Source organism: Gadus macrocephalus, chromosome 14 (assembly GCF_031168955.1).
Source record: "Gadus macrocephalus chromosome 14, ASM3116895v1".
NCBI lineage: Eukaryota > Metazoa > Chordata > Actinopteri > Gadiformes > Gadidae > Gadus > Gadus macrocephalus.
This window is the reverse complement of record NC_082395.1, coordinates 21,192,248-21,213,388: the sequence shown is the minus strand read 5'-3', so window position 1 is coordinate 21,213,388 and position 21,141 is coordinate 21,192,248. Positions and strand designations below refer to the sequence as shown.

Here is a 21,141-nt window from a genome sequence, read left to right as displayed (position 1 = left end):
TAGAAAATGCATCCAAACATCTAGCCATAATCGTCGACTCACAATAAGTCAGTTTGTCAGAAGAAAGAGAAACGACAATATATCACTGTCGGTACAGTAAGGATCTCCATAGAAACCAGTGCCGAGCACTGACAATTGTTAGGTTAACCCATTCCCCGTACACAACATAGATGGCTAGGATACGATGCTACACAACGCTAAACACAATCGCAACCAGTGCTTTGACACCGTGCCACGCCTCGCGTGTGAATGTGGAACAGGACCGTTACTCCTCCACACCTCCTCGAGGACGGGCTGAACCTCGTGACGCAGACACAGAGAGGGTGCGCTGTGTTGTGCGGAGCATTGTTGGGCTGAGCGGAGAAGACGAGGAGTTCTTCTCTTCCTAGAGGGGCCGGCCTGGGCAGGGGTAAACAAACACCGCAGACGCACACCGGGGAGAGGTCTGCATTCCTCCGCAACATCTGGATGGACTCCTTCAGTCTGCACCACGCCCCCACTGTAGGGAGGTGTGTGTGTGTGTGTGTGTGTGTGTGTGTGTGTGTGTGTGTGTGTGTGTGTGTGTGTGTGTGTGTGTGTGTGTGTGTGTGTGTGTGTGTGTGTGTGTGTGTGTGTGTGTGTGTGTGTGTGTGTGTGTGTGGCAGCAGCAGCAGCAGCAGCAGCAGCAGCAGTGTGTGTGTGGGGGGGGGGGTCACGCCTTGGCAGAGGTCCTCTCCAGCAAAGTAATAGATAGATGATCTAGTGCCTGGTCTGAGCTCCAAACTCAACCAAAATAGATCCCTCACACATACGCACACGCAAACGCACACGCATAAACATCGACTACTGTCCACGCATATGCACCCACACGCAAAGTAGCACACACTAATGCACGCACACGCACAGTGTGGAGGTGCATATGTCATCCCCACTGTTAATGCAATTATGCATGCAATTATGCATGTAAACAAGGGATCGAGTACACAAGCAGTCATGCGTCCGCCACACCCTCCTCTCCTTCCAGCAAACGTTGGCCCTGCCAAGTCGCTCCGCAGGGAACAATCTCTAGAAGACTCATGTCTACCTCGATCGCCCTGTACCTTCGAGACACACACACACACACACACACACACACACACACACACACACACACACACACACACACACACACACACACACACACACACACACACACACACCCTTGGGATCTGTTGGGGGGCAACAGATCCCAAGGATGCACCTGCCGCATGAACAACAATGTCATACTTCCTGTTGTACAGGAAATGGGCTCCTCCCGCTTTCTCTATCACTCTCTCTCTTTGTCTCGCTCTGTTGCTGTCTCTCTCTTCCCCTCTCTGTCTGTCTGTCTGTCTCTCTCTGTCTGTCTGTCTCTCTCTGTCTCTCTCTGTGTCTCTCCCTCCCTCTCTGCCAGCTGCTTGGGTATCTAGCAGCCCCCGGGGTCTGGGTTCTTTCAAGGAACAGGAGGGGGGGGGGGGGGGGGAGAGACAGACAAGCCTCCCAGCCTGTTGTCTCTGGCTGATGGAATGTGTTTATCTCTCCAACGGCCGGCTCGCTCTCTCGAAACTCTTTTTCTCTCCACACTCTCTCTCTTTCGCTCTCCACACTGTGTGTGTCTGTGTGTGTGTGTGTGTGTGTGTGTGTGTGTGTGTGTCGGGGGTGCTGTTATTCTGAAACAGGAAAGGCCGATACTTGAACAGCACCTTCTAATAACATTTTCTGGGCCATTCTTGTTTGGGAAACGCTGCCTGCTTCGGAATTATGGAGACAGTAGCCAGTAGTCCGTTTCTTGGGGGTCTTTGTAGACTTTACATAAAGGAGAGGTTGAATTCCTGCCCGGGTTTAAACAGAGGACATCTGCAATCCTGAACTTTTATCTGAAGTTGGTTCTCCTTAAGATCACGTACAATGAATGGATAAAATAAATCCCTTTCCATTAATCAAACTGTGTGTGTGTGTGTGTGTGTGTGTGTGTGTGTGTGTGTGTGTGTGTGTGTGTGTGTGTGTGTGTGTGTGTGTGTGTGTGTGTGTGTGTGTGTGTGTGTGTGTGTGTGTGTGTGTGTCTCTCCCCTGCAGGTGGTGGTGGACACGGCTCAGATTGAGAACAAGGAGGCCTACGCTCCTCAGATCACCTTGGAGGGCTCCAGGGTGCTGGTCCAGGTGCCGTCGACCTGGTGAGTCCTCCCCCTGACCCGCTCTGAACACCAGCTGGTACACGCTCTGAACCGCAGCCAACACTGAGGACTCAAGCGCTCATCTCCACAATAATGTACACTTTGTAGTGCATTATAGGATTTCACTCATTATATTTTGTGTTTGGGATAGTCTGCCACATTTTCTAAGTAATTATAATTTGGCGGTGATGTGGAGATTGGCTTGGTCCCATGCTGTATGTGTGCGTCATAGCGGTGGGATCAGCTGAATGGTGTGAAAACGACCCATTCATTTCTGTGCGCCTGTGTGTGTGTGTGTCTGTGTGTGTGTCTGTGTGTGCGCCTGTGTGTGTGTGTGTGTGTGTGTGTGTGTGTGTGTGTGCCTGTGTGTGTGTGTGTCTGTGTGCCTGCCTGCCTGTAGGTGTCTGAAGGAGGACCCGGCCACCATGTCCCTGCTGCAGCGCAGCCTGGACCCGGAGAAGACGCTGGGGCTGGTGGACGTCCTGTACACCGCCGTCTTCCACATCAACCGCTGGAAGGACAGGAAGTGAGTTCATGTTGACGCAGGCCGCCGGAGGCCTCGCATCAGAGCGGGGTCACGTCTGGGTTCAGAGCATCAGGGGGTCGGCGGGCTCCAGCTGGGAGTTTTATGGCTTTAGTTTGTCCGTTTCTAACCGTGAGTTTTGTAGTTTTAGCGCTGAGCTATACTTGGTTGTATTGTTGTAACGATACAGCCGTGTGTGTGCGTGTCTCTGCGTGCACGTGGGTGTCTCTCTACGTGCACGTGTGTGTGTGTGTGTCTCTGCGTGCACGTGTGTGTGTCTCTACGTGCACGTGAGTGTGTGCGTGTCTCTGCGTGCACCAGGGCTGCTCGATTTTGGGAAGAAATGAGAATCACGATTTTTTTGGTCAAGATTGAAATCACGATTTTTCAAACGATTCTTCTTAAGTTTGCAAATAAAATGCCTTTATTCGGCATTTCCAAAAAAAACACGCTAACTGAGTTTTCAAAATTCTTAAACTACAAGGTACACAAAAAATAGAAAATGTTCAAATTGAAAATAATGTACAAATAAATATGTATCCAGCTGTTCTGTAATTTCTATAAAACTTTCAATGAATAAAATAAATATACTAGAAAATTAAATAAGACGGAACAATCGGTTGTAATCGACGACTGTCCTGCTGTCGTCGGGGTTGTGGCCTTGTGTTTTTGTTTCTTTGCCAATTCGTCGTAAGCGACTTTGTGATTGCGTCTCAGGCCCCGTCCACACTAATCCGTTTAAATATAAACACGCACATCTGCAATGATAACGATCTCCGTCCACACTAACGTTTTCGCCTCCACGTTCCACACTGAAATTATTTTGATAAACAGTTGTCATGGTTACGCAACTCCGCCACGTCTCTCTGTTTAGATTACAGGCGCGCGATCAGCTGATATTTACAGTTGATCAGCTGGTTAATAATTTTCGACCCGGTCTTGTCCAGAAACACTGCTCCAAGTACGGTTTGAACTGCCGTCTTTCGGCGTTGGAGCAACGAATATGTTTGAGCCAATATGTTGAGTTGTATCTGGAGATAACTTAGTACATTGTACAGAGAGATCCCCATTTGCATTTCACCTGGCAATTTTTTGCTGAGCGTCTCGGTCTCGAGCGCAAGCTTGTGGCAGCGTCATGGCAACCGCACGTCATCGTTTCTGAAAGCCTCCGTTTACCCTGTCCACACTACAACGCGAACCCAGCGTTTTCACATTCATCCACCTCAGCGATCGTTTTCGAAAAGCATCGTTTTCAGTGTGGGAATTCTCAGTTTTAGTGTGGACTTAAGGACTAAACGGATAAATATTTATGCGTTTGTAGATTTACCCTGGTTAGTGTGGACGGGGCGTTAGGTGATTAAACAAGTTTGTCGTGTTTCCAAGGCGTGCAGTGCAGATATAACATTGTAGCACATTTTGCACATTATGTGGGCCTGTGCCTCGTCGGCTTGCCATATTAGAGAACTCGTTTTAACCTTTTTATCAAGCAAACGCGGCTGTCCTCCCTCTGCCATCTCGCGTTGAATGCTCTGGGGGAGGGACTGAATTGCGCATGCGCGTCTCTTTCACAAAACGGAAGGTTCCAAAAGAATCGTTCCGATTCGATTTTATTAATTTGGAGATCGTTTGACCCAAGAATCGAAATCGTGATAAAAATTCGATTACATGCACAGCCCTAGCGTGCATGTGTTTGTGGTGTGTGTGTGTGTGTCAGAACATTCATTCAGGTACATGCCTATCTGCAGATAAGGGAACAGGATAGCCCAGATGCTTGAAGCCGGCCTGTAGTATCAGTGTAGTCCTTTAGAAGAGGCGGCTCAATATCAGAGCTGTAAACACTGCTATCGACCCTCCGGTAAGAGGAGACGAGTCTGACGCGCTGCCCTCCGTTCCCCAGGGAGCAGGCTCTGCCCACCATCCAGATGCAGCTGCAGCGCGAGGCCCCGGACTACAGCGTCCCGGCGGACCTGGCCCCCGGCAGCGGCAGCTCCTCCAAGAGCTCCGGCGGCCTGCCCAAGAGCATCTCCAAGCTCACCTCCAAGTTCACCAAGAAGGCCTCCTCCCACGCGGGCGGCGGCGGCGGCGGCGGCGGCAGCTACTCCATCCCCAGCACGCCGTCCCGCAGCATGCTGTCCTCCTCCTCCTCCGGCGGCGGCGGCTGCGGCGAGGAGAAGCCCAAGGGCGGGCTGGCGCCCGGGGACGGCCGGCTGCAGAGCCTCCTGCAGATAGGAGGCCTGCAGTGCGGCGGCGACCCGGGCCAGCTGGCCAACGGCGCGGGGCCCGACGACCAGGGCATGAACCTGCCCACCGACCAGGAGATGCAGGACGTCATCGACTTCCTGTCTGGCTTCAACATGGGCAAGTCCCAGCAGGCCTCGCCGCTGGTCAAGAGGCGCAACTCCGTGGCGTCGGCCAACCCGGCGGAGCTGAGGCCGCCCGGCGCCGCCCAGGCCGCCGCCCTCTCCCACAACACCCTGCAGCCGCCCCCCGCCCAGACACAGCCCCAGAAGCAGCAGCAGCAGCAGCAGCAGCAGCTGCCGCCGCCCCAGTCGCAAGGCCCGCCCCCTCAGCAGCAGACTCCGCCTTCCCAGGCCCCGCCCCCCCAGCAGCAGCAGCAGCAGCAGCAGCAGCAGCAGCCCTCCCCCCAGGCCCTGCAGTTCTACCAGCACCTCCTGCAGCCGCTGGCCCAACACCAGCAGCAGCAGCAGCAGCAGCAGGCTCCCCTCCCCTCCCCCCAGCAGCTCCAGTCCCTGCCGCAGCAGAGAATCCCCAGCAAGTGGCTGGGGAGCTCCGGGGCCCAGCAGCAGCAGCAGCAGCAGCAGCAGCAGCCTCCCCAGCAGCAGCAGCAGGGCCCCCCGGGCGGGCTGTCCCCCCTGGGGCCCATCGGCCAGTGGGGCTCGGCGGGCCTGCCCGACCTGAGCTCGGAGCTGTACAGCCTGGGCCTGGTGAGCACCTACATGGACAGCGTGGTGTCGGAGATGCTGGGCCAGAAGCCCCAGGGCCCGCGCAACAACACCTGGCCCAACCGCGACCAGAGCGAGGGCGTGTTCGGAGGAGGGGCGCTGGGGGACGCGCTGCCCTTTGACCCCGCAGGTGAGGCCGTCTTCTGTTTTTGACGTGCAGCAGGGGTAGACAGGTAGCACAGGGGACGTAGTCCGACATACTACACTAGCATGTAGTGTACCGCGCGGATGTAGGGTAGGGCGCGTTTAGTATAGCACTCGCAGCGCATGTAGCGTAGCCTAGCGTAGGGCTAGCACACAGTCAGAGAGACTGAGTCAGTGCAGGGCTCGTAGCTCAGGGCCCGTAGCCAGAGCGTGTAGTTCAGCAAAGCTCAGCAGAAAGATGGGCTGACAGACTTGTTTTTGAATACGATTACAAACTAGGAACACTTTGTTCATAGTAATCATAGTAGATTAAAGAATTGTACAAAATCACCCAAAAAACTGTAAAATCTGAGGATCTTATTTGAGGAATCGAGAATAACATGGTGAGTCCGAGTCGGCAGAAGACACATATGATTATTTCATCACTCAACCCTACAATGTGCTTAACGTTGAAACCAGACTTTAAGAGCAATAACAAACACGGCTATAAAGGCTGACACACACACACACACACACACACACACACACACACACACACACACACACACACACACACACACACACACACACACACACACACACACACACACACACACACACACACACCAAAACACACACACACACACACACCAAAACACACACACACACACACCAAAACAACAGGGGAGTTTCGCCGGTGGTGGTGGCTGTGACTCTGGCCGGGCCTGCGTCTGTAATTTGACTGAATTTACGCTGATTTGAGCATGTGTCGGTTGCTATTTTTACGGCGCAGCAGACTGTTTGGACGAGGGCCCTGGCCATTGTGCCGAGCTGACTTAACAGCTTTTGTGCATTTTTTTTTCTGCCAGGGTAGACAGTCTGGCCCAGCGGAGCTGAGCTCTGGGGGGGGGGGATCATGGAAGAAGTGGAAAACAGCTGAGCGTATCACAAACCCCATTACGGTTGTGTTGTTGTGTTCTGCAGTTGGCTCGGACCCGGAGTTCGCCCGCTACGTGGCAGGGGTCAGCCAGGCCATGCAGCAGAAGCGCCAGGTGCAGCACATCCGTCGGCCGAGCAACGCCCGCAGCAACTGGCCAATCCCAGACGAGCAGCAGCAGCACCGGACCTGGTCCCACCCGGACTACTACAGCGAGGGGTGGGTGGACGGGAAGGAGCGAGCGTCGCCCCCGGCAACCGTGCTCCGCAAAGCGTTTGCTGAATAAATGCAAAAAAAAGGCGAGGCGTGCGTGTCGACACACGCACGGCGGCGCGCACGCCCTCGCGGCTTTTCTGTGGCAGCTGCCTTTTAGATAACGATCTGATTTAATCACACGGCATCGTGCACCGCGCTCACAGCCTCCGTTTCCGAGTCACAGCAGTTTCACCTTCAAAGGGGGGCTGCTGACGCACTGAGACCGAGGCCAAAGGAAGGGCCGAGTTTGCAGGGCGGACGTTAAACACAAAGGCAGACACCTCGCTCGCCACAAAGCCCTATCTGCAGTTTGCCTCTGACATTAGTCGGCATCTATTCCTTCACAGCGTGTTAAGTGGCACATTGTAAATGGAAAATGGACTGCATTTATGCAGCACTATTCTAACAAGCGGCCACTCAAAGCGCCGTACAATGTTGCCTGACATTCACCCATTCATGCACACATTCACCAGCTTGTCGGGAGAAGGGAGGGTGAGGTGTCTTGCTCAGGGACACCTCGGCACTCCTAGCCTAGGAGGAGCCGGGGTTCGAACTAGCAACCTTCCAGTTACCAGCCAACCCCGCTCTACCTCCTGAGCCACATGCCGCCCAATCACACGGTCACGTTGTGATTGCAACCTGTCGATATCACCGTGCCCAGGGTGTGCTCTGCTGTTTAGCTTCGGTGTGTAGAAGTCATAGCTGACCTCTGTCCTTCTGTGCGTCTGCGTCTGCTCTCCGCACAGTGAGCCAGTGAACAGCAGCTGGTCAGCCAATCAGGGCGACTCGGCTAGCTCCAGCGACGAGACGTCCTCGGCCAATGGGGACAGCCTGTTCTCCATGTTCTCCGGACCGGACCTTGTAGCAGCCGTCAAGCAGAGAAGGTACGCGGCTTAGTGCTAAGTGTTAGCATGTGGCTTTTGGCCTTTGAACCTTGGCGTGAAAAAAAGTATGCAGTTTGTTTGTAGGTCATGTGACCAAAACATCAACATGGTGGGGTCGCCTGCCACTGGATGTGTCAATACCAGGGAAATGCGGTCATTTTCTTATAAAATGGCCGCGGCCGTGGTTTTTCTTAAAGATGAACTCCATTTGCTGCTTGCGTTCCTCAAATACTCTTGATTTTGCCGATCTAAACAATGACAGAAAATACATCTCCAAACTAATACTCCTAACATTATGAACTGTAAAGATGGCTCCTCCTGTTCTGTGTTACTGGGGCTTATTGCCCTCCTCTGTGACCTATTCTGCCCTCAGGAAACACAGCTGTGGTGACCCGGAGGCGTGCACACTGCCCTCCCCCCCCCTCCACCACATGGTGGACGACAGCCAGGTAAACCTTCTCTCCCTCCGGCGGTGGAACGTCAGGGAACCACAGTGGCCTCCAGGGATCTTGATTTGACGTTGAGGTCTAGTGGCGAGAAGTGTAGTAGTCATGGAAACATGTTTTGAATGCCCGTCGTAATGGTCGTAGACTTCCCAGTAGTCTTAAAGTTGAACACAAACACACACTTTACTCTATGCTTTAGGTTTCCAAACTAAACGAGTATATATATTCCATGCGATGCATTAAGGTCCACCTCTTTGAAACTGCGTTGCAGACACTTAGAAAACCCACTTAGAAAACAATAGGGAAGTCTGAAAAAAGATATTAAAGAGGCTTGACTTCTGGATTCCAATTCTGAAAGATGATAGACTGAGAACTGTTGGGTTGCATGGACTACTTCCACAATTTTCGATAACAAAGGCAGAACAGAGCCCGCTAAACATGTGGCAGGATGAAACAAGAAAGATTTACGTGTAGGAAAATTCAGATTGACGTCACCTTAGACTTGAGAACTTCTGATCCCCTTGAATCGTACATAATCAACGTAGACACTTCGGTACGATGAACCGCATGCACACGACCCTCCACTGTCCTGTGAGTCTGCCGATGTTAAGACAGCGTGACCTCCGTCCACAGGACAGCAAGACCAAGACGTGGCCTCCCAAGGCGCCGTGGCAGCACACGGCGGCGCACGCCAGCGCCAACACGCTGCCCAATCCCAGCTCTTCCTTGTACCAGATGAACATGCCGACCGCCTCCCAGTGGAGCGACTCCATGCAGATGCTGCAGTCTCCCGTGTGGTCCACGGCCGGCGACTGCTCCCCCTCCTCCGGTCTCTCCTCTGGTCTCTCCTCTGGCCTCTCCTCTGGCCTCTCCTCCGGTCTCTCCTCTGGCCTCTCCTCTGGCCTCTCCTCCGGCCTTTCCTCCGGTCTGTCCTCTGGTCTGTCCTCTGGTCTCTCCTCCGGTCTCTCCTCTGGCTTCCCCTTCTCCCAGCAGCAGCAGCAGCAGCCCAAACCCATAAGCAAGGCATTCAAATCCTTCCCGGTCAAACACGAGCACAGGCCCTCCTACCTTCACCAGTACTGAGGCCCGGGGCCCGCGGTTCGAGACCCGGGGGACGGCCTCTAGCGTCTGACGAGCTAACATGCTAACAAACCGATTTGGGGACTGTAACGAGTCCGATCTATTTAATTGGGATGTTTTTGAGTTGAGGTGTGTTTGGGGGTGAGGGGGGGTACGGGGGGAGTGCTGTGGTGTTACTTTAAGTGTACATATTGGCTCAACAATTTGTATCGATCTATACGTTGTTGTTTTTTTCCACGTCACACATCCGCTTGTGGCGTCATGGCAACGAGTGTGGCCGTCCGGTGGCCTAGTGGGGGGTTTCTCTGTCTGCGGGGCGCGACTCACGCCGGGGTCCGCAGGCATGAGCTGGAGACGCGCATTACCGTCGCCCACTCTGCTTCTTTGTGTGTGTGTGTGTGTGTGTGTGTGTGTGTGTGTGTGTGTGTGTGTGTGTGTGTGTGTGTGTGTGTGTGTGTGTGTGTGTGTGTGTGTGTGTGTGTGTGTGTGTGTGTGTGTGTGTGTGTGTGTGTTGGGGGTTACGGGAGGGCATGAGGAGTTCCGTCTCGGCCCGGACTCTATATGATCCTGTGTCTACTGAGCTGTAACTGCCAAATCTCATGCAAGAGTACAGCTTCCATCTACTGTTTCATGGCTTGTAAATTACCGAGGTTGAAACTATAAATATTTACTCCTTTTTATTAAGAGGCTTTGAGCAGGCTCAGCGTGAATATAAAATCGTCGCAGGGGTGTCGTTTGCGAGGAATTACACTACTTTTTCAACCGCAGACGGGGGTCACGAGATGCAGCCCGGACTGGTGGTTGGTGTGGACCGCACTTGATAGCAGAGTTTTTGTTGTTTTTCCAACCAAAGCGTTGTTCAGAATACTACCGGTGCAGAGGAGGAGGAGGAGGAGTTGAACAGACTAGTGCGTTGATAAGCAGCAAAGTTAACGAGCCCTACTTGACAATAGCTTTAGGGAATGTCTTGACGACATGGAACGGAATTCAATTCCTCTTTCCTAATCAGCATTTTTGCTTCAGATTGACACTAACGCCTGAGTTAAAAAACAACAACCTAACTTTTGTTCCATTTAAAAAAAATAATACAATATTTTTCTTGTACAAATATTGACAGTATTAATCTTATTTTTGTATTTTCTTACATGTTATACCATTACTGTATGTTAGTATACTATAGACATAATTACATACGTTGTTTTCTTTCCTGCCCTGAGATGTGAAAAGCACATATTTAGTTTTTCTTTCCTACAGAGCTACACCATATATCTATAAAGGTTACCAAATACGCCATGGTAGACACTAAGACAATAGTGTGCGACGGGGGCTGTTTTCAAACCCTCGTCCTCCTTGGTTTCTATGGCGATGGGCTGTGTTCACAGGCCCAGAATGTTACCCTTTTGTGATCTTTGCGGATGCCAATGTTGCCTGTATTTATGAGATGACACCATGTTTTCCGAAAAACTAACATACTTACCATGTTTACAGAGAATTGTTTGCTGTATATACATATAAATATATATCTTTTTATAGTTAATGTGCTTTGCACAATCAAAATATAGGGTTTGTTGCTTTTTTGTCTGTGTTAACTCCCAACCTGTTGCAGCCTTTTTAGAGATATTAATTAAAGACCTTTGGACTGTAACGGTTAGCATTTCTCAGCTGTGTCAAATGGTTTACTAGTGGCTTCTAAAAAAAAACGTGTTGCCCTGATCGATGGTATGAAGGGGGGCTGCTTGGCTTACGTTGCTTACTGTTCTTTTGAGCTGGCAACCGAATCTTTCCAAGTGTACCAGCAATGCAAAAAAGAAAATTAATAAAAAAAACTAGCAATTAAAATAGCCTCTTCTGTCTTATAGATATTGTACTCCAGAACCAACCCACTGTCCTTTGGCACAATGACACTACCTTTGTATCTTTAACACCAGGCCCTTCAGAGTTCCTATATTTTGTCTGATATAACAGGTATTTTTTAGTATTTGTGTAACTAATTGCTTAATTGAATTCTTTGCATTTACGGAGTGGAAATAAATGATGTTGGTGGCTTGATCCATGGCCATTATTTGCATACTTACCTGAAATGGTTCGTCGCCAAGTGCTCGAACGTTTCACTATATACAAATGAATATTAAGCTATGAAACATATTTTAAGTTTAACTGGTAATGCAAGGGTTATTTTTATCAGCTGATGCTAGAAATGTAAACCTTGCACTTAAGCATTATTCAACGTATTACAGCCCATCCACACATCCTTGGTCTTAAAGTTTTCAGAGAATTATAGGTTTCATGTAAAAGGAGGGATATGCAACCAGGTGCGAGTAATTAACCATTACAAGCCGTTTGAAATTAAGTGCCCTTTCCTGTGTTTTTGTGACGTCTCAAGTGGGATTCTCCATTGGCTTTCGTACACTGGACTATCAGTCTACCAAGTGGACTGTGGCAAATGTTGCTTATCTATCCATCATACACACGGGTGGACACTCCCACTTGTTTAAGGCTTGTAATGGCTAATCGCTCACACCTGGTGGCACAACATCACCCCTTTAAGGAAAATGAACCTCTGAGGATACAGCCAACGTATTGCCTTGCTCGCCATCTATAGGCCTATTTCATATTGTAACTACATGCCAAGATCGGAATACTGAACCACGTCACCTAGGATGTTCTGTCTACGATGCCTTTGTGTCCGAGTTGGTTTTGACCGTGGTCATTTATGACTGCAATGTTGATCCTACATGAATAGCCTCTAGTGAATCCTTTATAATATAACAAATGATTCAACGTTTAGACAAAGACAAAATAATTTCAAATAACATTTTAATGTTAAAACTAAAAAAAGTATTTACATTAGCACTTTCACAGCCGGTGATTCGTACTGAGGAATTCAGAGCAAATGGTTTTCCATTATACCAACCATTTAATGGTCATTTTTCACAAGTACCATCCGATTCAGAACAAAACTTGGCTTTGTCCACAAATGTACAAAACAATCCTAGAAAAATTGTCCGTCTTCAAATCAACACGCCAGTGTGTCAGAAGTCCATCAGCTTTCCATCACTTTGTTGGCGGGGGTCGCCGACGGAGCCGCTCCACCGTTAGGCTGGAAAACAAATCGATTTAAAACCATCTTTAGGAATCGTACCAAACACTTGCATTGACCCCTCACTTTAAATTGACCAGAGATTTCTTACATTCACAGCTTCCATCGGGATGTCGGGACTAGCGTCTGCGATAGTGGCCAGATAGACGATGTTGCGATGCAGAATCTGTTGGTATCTGTAGTGATTGAAGTTTTGTACTTTTATATTACTATACATTAGACTTAGGATGAAACACGGCACGGTTCTTGGTGTGGTTTCTATGGACGTTACTTACTGAACACACTCCACCGCTCTCCCCTTCTGCTGGTACTCTGCGATGCAGCGGATCAGCTGGTCGTTCTCCTCCAGCAACTGAGGAGAGAACCAGACACCGGACCGGATGTGTGAGGACGTTTGACCACACAGACCCATATTAGGATGGGGCTTAATGTTGAAACCAGACTGAGCAGCAATAACACAAACATATCTTTAAAGGCTGACACACATACAAAAATAGCATGCCAGAAAAAGATAGATTACATAATATGGACAATTCAGTATGCAAATATTACAGGATGTTGCAAATCCGGTCGCATTTCGCAGCAGGCAAGCCAGCATGCTTTTTTGGGCTATTCTGCATCTCAATCCATATTAGTGGCCCTCCAGGTGTAATGATCAGGGACATCACCTTGATTATGTCCCAACTGTATGCAACAGTACGCACTTTGTAAAGGGTCGCTGCAGTACGTACTTAAAGTAAAAAGTATGATGCAATTTGGAATGCAGCCCGAGTCAGTAGCATTTAGCATGAGCGATGTAACACTGATGTAGAGCTAGCCGTTAGCTCTGTTCTACAGGTTTCTTACTCTCTGTATGGTTTCTTGGTTGATTGTAGCCGTTCCTCGTAGTCTCTTCGGCACAAAAACCACAGACATGGCTCTTCTATTCAGCGGCTAACGTTATCAGCTATCAAACTACGGCGTACGGTTGTGATGTTGGTGTAGTGGAGTGTGGTGCTGTTCTACGGGGAACCAGCGGTGCCCAAAAGCACGACCACGTCATATGCGCGACTCTGCCAACTGCAATACTAACGACGACCAGTTTGCTGTGTGAACCACTGTTTGGCCTGATCTACACGTAATCATTGAGAATGAAGTTAAGACTTATCACATCTGTACTTTAAAAATGCATTTAATCACACATTTTGAAACGACATATGTTATGAGTTGAGCCAAACGTTGAACAGAAGAGAACGTCGCTGCCACCTTGAGTACATGAGTGGAACTACATCAAGGTGTCCAATGTGTAGATTCGGCAACTAAATAACTAAATACAGCACTAAAATCAACCATTGATGTATTGGAGGACCTATGAACATACAGGGCCTAGAACATAAATTGCTAATGAACAGAATTTTGCAAACACAATAAAGACACAGGAGAACACAGATATTTAACAACTCTTTATCTTAAGTAAAAACATTTTTAAACGAGGGCAACACGCTGACAGTACGTAATGCTTTACATGTTCAAGAAAACTTTCCGATTAACAATTTTTCAATTAGCAGTAACAATAATGAAAACATGTCTGTTTAGAGAAGCTAAATATGCAACGTTGGAATCTTCATTTATCTTCGAGGCTTACACTGTTATTGCAAAATCCCAATCCCTGCCTTCCTGCATATTCAATGCTTTCTGTGGCCATCATGCAGTATTCAGTGTACAACACCCCTAACAAATCGCACGTTTCTCATACAGGTTGCCTGTTTCCCAGCTACTGAAGCCACCCAAATCTTGCACTAGTGCTAGTGATACATTTGTCATAAGGTAATTAAGTTAAAGGGAGAGCCGTAAAAATATACCACTCTGAGGGTACTCCCTTAAGTACTGACAGAAAATGATGGCGAGACAAGAATGCGAAAACCATAATCAGCCTGCTCTCCGAAACAGGGCCTGGAATACAGTTATCACTGCTCAATTATGAAGAGAAAATGCAGAATACAAAAAGACTATTAAAACAAAATGGAGCAATGAATACTGGAGGGAATACGGTGCCGTTTGTATCAACTGTATTCTTCTGCATCAGACAACATTAAAAAAGGTTCACATTTCCAGTCCCCCAACCTTATGACTAAAGCGTTTCATCACTTTGGAGTACAAATGTCTGATTGTAATTACAAAGGGGGGGGGGGGACAAAGAAAGATATAAATGACACTTAAAAAGGGAAATAAAGTTATCTACTAGCTGACAATCTATAACTCAAAAGAACAAAAACAAGTGGCACTGAAAGATATGCAGCCCGCAGGGTCAAATTATTACCATTAGTGAACAAGTTAATCAATTGCTTTTTGACATTCTGGTACATTGACTGGACAGGCCTATCAATTATTTAGTTGTAAACATTCTGAAGTACTTCAGTTCAACTTGAATTGTGGGGCGGGGCAGACAATATTCCTCAAGGTCAAATGATATCGGCACATTAGATTCTCCCAAATAATCGAGATATAATAAAGTGAGTATTCAATCCTGTTATACTCAATTGTTGGCGGCCTGCATCTTCTTGCAATTCATTTCACACCATAAAACAAGTATGTGTCTAAATCAAGTCAAGTTTAAAATGACTTAACAAAAGGGTCAATGACCCAGCATTCAATCCTGAATATGCAAGTCAAAGGGGCAGGCACTATTTGCTTAGGGGCACACACATTTTGAGATGAGCAAGACATTCATCAAAGAAACGCATGTATTGGACAACGTGCCATGACTTTATTTAGCCAGGCCTTAGTTTTATCCTAGTTAATCATCTCAAATGAAAGCGGTGAGCGAAACAATGAGGGCCAGGTTAAGAGCAGCGAAGGGGGAACATAACAGGGGTGACACTGACAACTGGTGAATTTGGTGCCGTCATACATCACTGAATATATATCAAAAAAAAGGAGGGAAAAGAATAAAGCTATTGATCACATGGATATTGAGTACTCACAGTATTAGTGGACTTCCTGTATCCATCTTTCACATCTTTCACAACAGCAATATCAAAGACCACTTTAGTAAGAAACAAAATTGGAGGTGATGCAAAAATACTGAATTATTTCCACCAAAAACATATGTACATATTTTTTGCTCTTGTCCTTTTGTTGATAACCATGTAACAAAACTTTTGAGGAAAAAAAATTCCGGGTGAAGCAGACGTACTCACACCTGCTGAAGTCAAGACGGTGACCCTAGTGCTGGTGACTAAGTTAACAGTGTCTTCATTCCTTTTGTCTGGTCGTTCTGAACATTGCATCTCATGGGGGCCGTTGGTAATGGGGTAGGACTAGGATTCCTCGTTGGTTCAGTGCCGTTGTAGTACTATGCAGCCACCTTGTTGTCCCTCTGGGGGAAAAAGACAAGCAAAAACACGGTTAGTATTGAAGACCACTCGAGATGAGTAAACATCTTTGTTGTCTACGGGGAATGGGTTAACCTAACAATTGTAAGTTCCTGGCCCTTTGTTCTATGAACATCCTCAATGTACCGACAGCGATATATTGTTTCTCCTTCTTCTGACCAAATGTACTTATTGTAAGTCGCTACGGATAAAAGCATCGGCTAAATTCCCTAAATGTAATATAGCTTGAATAAGTGGTCCTTTACACTTTCAAATACTAGTCATCTAAAAAGCCCTTTCTAGTGTCATCCCTTCAATGGTCATCTAAAACGAGTCCTGCTAGTCCAACACGAACCAGACCGATAAAGCTCATGGATTCACCCTGTATTCAAAGTCGTTGAACTCCCGGCCTCCTCTCCCTCCTCTGAACCCAGCCCGGAACCCGGGGGGGGCCCCGCGGGGCGGCCCGAAGGACCCCCTGCTGATGGGTCGGCCCCGGCCGCCACGGGGCCCCATGCCCCCGCGGCCGCGGTAGCCTCTCCCACGGCTGTGTCTCATGGGCAGGCCGAAGGTCTCGGCGTTCGTCCGCCTCTCCTCGGCCCAGGTGGGCCTCCGGTCCCTGGGGGAGAAGAGCACGGCGTTAGGCCCTGCTGTCAGACTGGTGGAGTGTGGGGGTCGAGTCCTTCACTGGGACGGCAGGGCAGAACGTCGAACTGTTCCTTACACCTCGTAATGGGCACGTGATAATTGGGAGGCCTTTTAACTCTGCCGATACAGAAAAAGAAAAATCACTTACTTTGAGTATCCTCTGTCTCCGCCCCCTTTCCTAAGACACAGAAGCAACGACCACAGCATCACATTTACATTCAGGGCATTGCGCTTTTATCCAAAGCGCCCTACGTTAAGTATGCGTGTTTTAGTACTCTCCACAGAGTTGTTTATAAAGGATGATGCGACGTACCCGTACCTTAAATCATCACAGGACAGATTGTCGAAGAAGGACTTGGTCTTGTCGTAGTAACAGGAGGCGGACCCAGCCTCCTCCTCTTCCGCGGCGGCCTCAGTGGGCGGCTGCTGCTGCTCTGCAGCCGCCGGGTCCACCACCTTCTCCTCTCCGTTCAGAGCCTTCTCCGGTTTCTCAGTGTCTGGAGGTTGCATTTAAATCACACTCATTACACCGCTTTAACTGCAACGTCAATAGTTGGATCCATACATAATGCAGCCGTTCTTAAAACCCTCATTGATTTTCCATTGTAGCAGGAGAACCTGGCCGGGCGGCTGCTCAAGGGGAAATCCTTTGCAAGTTCTGTATATGCAGTTACAATTAGTACTGCATCGATTTCCTTGGGAACTGATGGCTAACATGCGATCATACTTGCATAGCCTTGCTTAAGGCACAGCAGTGTCAAACGATAGACAGGGTTTCTGAGAGCTGTCCTAGACCAAGTTATTCTGTCTACATGCAGGGACCTCTGACACTAGGCCCTTAATGGATACAAAACAATCCTTTATTGTCCAGTACAGTGCTGGGTATTCTCTTAGTGGAGGCAGCGATGAACCCCGTACCCTTCAGCTTGAGCTTGCTCTGCAGCTCCTTGTCGATCTCGTCCTTGTTGAACTGAGCGTTGGCCGTCTCGAAGTCAAAGTCCTCCTCGAACTTCACCGGGCCGTCCCGGCGCACGTTGAACCGCCCGCGGCCCCGGATGCCTCCGCCGCGCCCGCGCCGATTAGGGGGGGCGCTGCCTTGGTAACTAGAGGGGTCACGTGATTGGTTCCCTGGTCACGTCCAGGGAACAAAAGCTTTTAGCATCACCGGTTTAGTGGGCTGTCCAGCCGGTACCAGAGACATGCTTCATGCTTATTAATTCCATAAACGTTCCGAACATCATTGAAAACTGTTGATATTTTCCGACAACATCACACGCGTGACTAACTCACAGTTATTATGACGGCGGTTTGGGTCCCGGTTCTCCATCGTACCCAAGTGCTCGTCCGGCCCTTTCTGGACCTCAGGCGCTACGCCGCAGAAAAGACAAAATGTTAGGACGGGGGGTGTGGAGGGGCTCGGGCATAAACGGCACCAATGAGACCATTTAAAAAGGACGTAGCATCCCCCTGGAATGAGAGGGAGAGACGCCCAGACTGGGTCCTGTCAGCAGGTCAAGGTCTCACCCTTCCTCTGCTCCAGGAGGTCTGGGGGCCTCTGGCTCCCAGAGGCCGCTGTGCTGGCGGAGGACCTGGGAGCCCCGGGGCCCACGTTGCTCCTGTGTCCCATTGAGGCGGCCGGGGCCGCGGAGGCCGGGGCCTGCACCGCCTGCTCCAGGGGGGGACTTTTAGGCAGCGGCTCCGGCTGAGGGCTTCCATGTCCTGGAAAACGGTGCAGACGGGAGGATTGACACCAGGAGGCAACACAACACGCCCTAGGGTTTAAACTGACTTCAGCAACCACCCCTGGCACCAGTCCCTGCCAGCCACGAAAATAACCAGCTTCAATTGCTTCCACTTCCACATAATAAGCTACTGCCTAATTCAGTATACACATTTCTTTGTGCAAACTGTAACTAAAGAATGAAGAATCAAGACTTTTTTCAGCTTCTGACGTCTCTGCTCACTTCCCTCTCCATCCATTCAGTGGAGGTAGTCAGTCTTAGTTCCAAATACTTCAGGTAAAGCCCCCACAGGTTGAAAGAGCCCCAGTGGGTAGAGATGTACCAACCTGCTCCGACAGCACCAAACTGCTGAGGTGGCATTGGGGCTGAACCAAACTGGCTGTAGGTGGGGGCCGCGGCTCTGCTGAAGGGGGCATATGGACCCTGGGCCTGGAATGAGGGCACCGGAGGTGGAGCAGTAGCAATAGAGGACTAGAAAACACAGAACACACTGATCAGGTTAGAGGAACTCTGCTGTACACAATGGTCCAAAAGGAGAAACAAGGCCACCCACGCATGTTGTTTGTGTTGGTGATGGATCGGTTTTTCAGAAACTGTAAGCGTTGCCCTTTTCGGGATCTATTGCGCCAAACAAGTATTATATCCGCTTGTTAACTACTGACCTGGACAATGGCCGGGTCCTGGTGCACGCTGCCAGGGGCTTTGGGGGGCTCGCAGACCGTCAGGTCTTTGATGTCACTGCCACGGAAGATGATGTACTCGAAGACCTCATCCCGGGGCGGTATGGGCCTCTCAGTGGGACGGTCTTCGGTGCCGAAGGAACGAACTGTAGGGGTAAGAGAGGAAAAATAAATAATTAATGCACGTCATAAATGAGTCGATACGTATTTCCAACTTTCATGCATGTATTAAAACTAATGCATTTCTTCGGGAGCATGAAAAAGAGGTTATTAAAACACAATGTAGAACGCACTTGATGCAAAACGTTACAGTGGCTGGACAGCCCATTCAATCCAATGGGATAAATATATCGATTAGCCTTATTAGGAAAACCGCTTCCAAGAACTCTAAATCAAAAGCGAGACAAATCCCTCGCGGCCGTGCGGCCTTGCTTTGATGTTTATGACGGCCCACGCTCAGCCGCAGAGACGCTCGCAAGGACGTAAACAAAGAAGTGAGTGGGCACGTAGCCACTTGATCGGCTAACGAGCTAGCCCACAGAGCTAACTAGCATCGCAAAGTGGTGTCCGTCTTTCGCCGTGTATGTGGTGCATAAAAACTCATGAGCGTTTGTGACACGTATGCTTTTAGTGACATCTACCCCAAGGATACCTTACCTTTCGCTAGGGCCACGGTGGAGTTCTCCGTATCGATGGTGTACAGAATCCCCTCATAGCGGATCTCGGCCTTCGAGACCAGGCTAATTTTGCTGCCAATGTAAGGTGTCCCGCCGCCGCTCATGTTTATATCCTATTTGGGGGTGATTGCGAGATTTTGAATATTTTTCTTCCGATGCCTCCTCGACGCCAAACTCCTGTACCTCCAGTACCACCACGGTCGGTGTTTTAGGGCGACTTTTGACGACGTGTACCCCGTTCGTTGAGCCACAAGCTGCTACCACGACATGGCCGTTTTCATCTTCCTTCACCGGGCGCGGTGCATGCTGGGAGACTGGCTTTTGGTTCCGTCGTCACGAACCGTCCCTCCTGTTCTAATCGCTTTTCACGGCTGTGTCGTTTTTAAATGGTGAATTGTGCATATTTTAGTTCCTCGTTCAACGAAGTAGTTATATTAAATGCCCAATGTGATGAATCAAGGTTTTTTTTTATCCATTTACCGTAAGATATCGCGATACTACACACGAGACCCATTTCTACTCTCTGATCCCGCCTCCATAAAATCCTGAATCACTATTCTAACGCAGGTCCAATTTATAATAAATAAAAAACAATATATTCTATAATTGTTTTGCTAAATTAACATTAATATTCTAAATGTCTCGAGTGCTTTGTTTAAACATGTCATTGATTAAACCATTTCGATGTGTTGTGTCTGTTGGAGGGATTATAGTTCGCGTTAAAAAAAAAAAAAAAAACTCCGAGATGTTACCAAAATATCCTTTTTTTTTTTTATTTCATGACGTCAGATTCATTCCCACAATGCATAGTAACACGCACGCGCAATGTACAAAATGTTTTTTTTTTTTTTTTTTGTACAGCAATCCTCGATCAGAGATGGCGGGCGCCTCAGACCCCCTGGAAGATATGCTCTTTTCAGAGGTGGACGAGAAAGCGGTGAGCGATTTGGTGGGATCTCTGGAGTCACAACTAGCCGACAGCCAAGCCGACACAGAGGGACACACACTTCTGGAGAACAGAGGCAACGGCTCAGCTGGCAACACGAACCATCACTTGGGGAAAACGTTACCAGCTCGAGTGGGCACCACAACACTAGAACAACAACAACAACAACAACAACAACAACAACAACAACAAGGAGGGCGACATAAAGCTGGCGTGCACCCGGGGACCCACTGTAAAGGCATCAGCTCGGAGAAACCCGTCCGAGCATCCCCACCGAGCTCTCCGCCACCGCTGGACGAGGCTTCTGTCACTGTTGTCGCCGACCAGAAAACAAACGCCAGCAGCGGCTCGCCTCCCCGTGATACATCAATCACAACATCGAACGCCTCCGCTCTGTCAACTTTGGCACCGTCTCGAATCAGCATCAGCACCGCGGCTCCGGGTCCCATGGTAACCGCTTTATCTCCGAGTGGTGGCACGAGACACACTAATCCTCCGAGGAAACGCGCCGCCGCCGCGTCAAAGAGGAGTGCGTCCGCTCGGATCAAGAGTTTAACCGGAGGAGCGGTGTCAACGCGGCGGACTAGCGCTGGTGCCTCGGCGTCCGACCTCG

At 49.3% G+C, this 21,141-nt stretch overlaps 3 protein-coding genes across 5 annotated transcripts in view; 1 reads left to right on the top strand and 2 right to left on the bottom strand.

Moving 5' to 3' along the window:
- LOC132472189 (granule associated Rac and RHOG effector protein 1-like) overlaps nucleotides 1–11,431 on the top strand; it is a 38,717-nt gene extending 27,286 nt beyond the window's left edge. For both annotated transcript variants that reach the window (XM_060071673.1, XM_060071674.1), the window contains exons 8-14: nucleotides 2,074–2,171; nucleotides 2,572–2,697; nucleotides 4,592–5,787; nucleotides 6,765–6,936; nucleotides 7,719–7,856; nucleotides 8,230–8,305; nucleotides 8,936–11,431. In XM_060071673.1, the coding sequence (XP_059927656.1) occupies nucleotides 2,074–2,171; nucleotides 2,572–2,697; nucleotides 4,592–5,787; nucleotides 6,765–6,936; nucleotides 7,719–7,856; nucleotides 8,230–8,305; nucleotides 8,936–9,385 (2,256 nt within the window). In that variant the 3' untranslated portion in view covers nucleotides 9,386–11,431. The remainder of the gene's footprint in view (nucleotides 1–2,073; nucleotides 2,172–2,571; nucleotides 2,698–4,591; nucleotides 5,788–6,764; nucleotides 6,937–7,718; nucleotides 7,857–8,229; nucleotides 8,306–8,935) is intronic.
- Nucleotides 11,432–12,182: 751 nt separating this feature from the next.
- On the bottom strand, nucleotides 12,183–13,545 carry ss18l2 (ss18, like 2). Its single transcript, XM_060071704.1, has 4 exons — nucleotides 13,329–13,545; nucleotides 12,758–12,834; nucleotides 12,574–12,658; nucleotides 12,183–12,482 (listed from the first exon to the last, which is right to left on the bottom strand). The coding sequence occupies exons 1-4, from the start codon at nucleotides 13,395–13,397 to the stop codon at nucleotides 12,426–12,428; spliced, it is 288 nt and encodes a 95-aa protein (XP_059927687.1). The 5' UTR covers nucleotides 13,398–13,545; the 3' UTR covers nucleotides 12,183–12,425.
- Nucleotides 13,546–13,909: 364 nt separating this feature from the next.
- Nucleotides 13,910–20,034, bottom strand: LOC132472196 (protein LSM14 homolog A-like). 2 transcript variants are annotated; one of them, XM_060071687.1, is made up of 10 exons: nucleotides 19,563–20,034; nucleotides 18,888–19,051; nucleotides 18,552–18,696; nucleotides 18,008–18,202; nucleotides 17,774–17,851; nucleotides 17,402–17,611; nucleotides 16,803–16,980; nucleotides 16,632–16,661; nucleotides 16,217–16,454; nucleotides 13,910–15,840 (listed from the first exon to the last, which is right to left on the bottom strand). In XM_060071687.1, exons 1-10 carry the CDS (start codon nucleotides 19,684–19,686, stop codon nucleotides 15,817–15,819), a joined length of 1,386 nt encoding a protein of 461 aa, XP_059927670.1. In that variant the 5' UTR covers nucleotides 19,687–20,034; the 3' UTR covers nucleotides 13,910–15,816. The 2 variants fall into 2 exon arrangements, with proteins under 2 accessions (XP_059927670.1, XP_059927669.1); XM_060071686.1 differs by having other exon boundaries at nucleotides 16,797–16,980; nucleotides 19,563–19,989.
- Nucleotides 20,035–21,141: the final 1,107 nt, after the last annotated feature.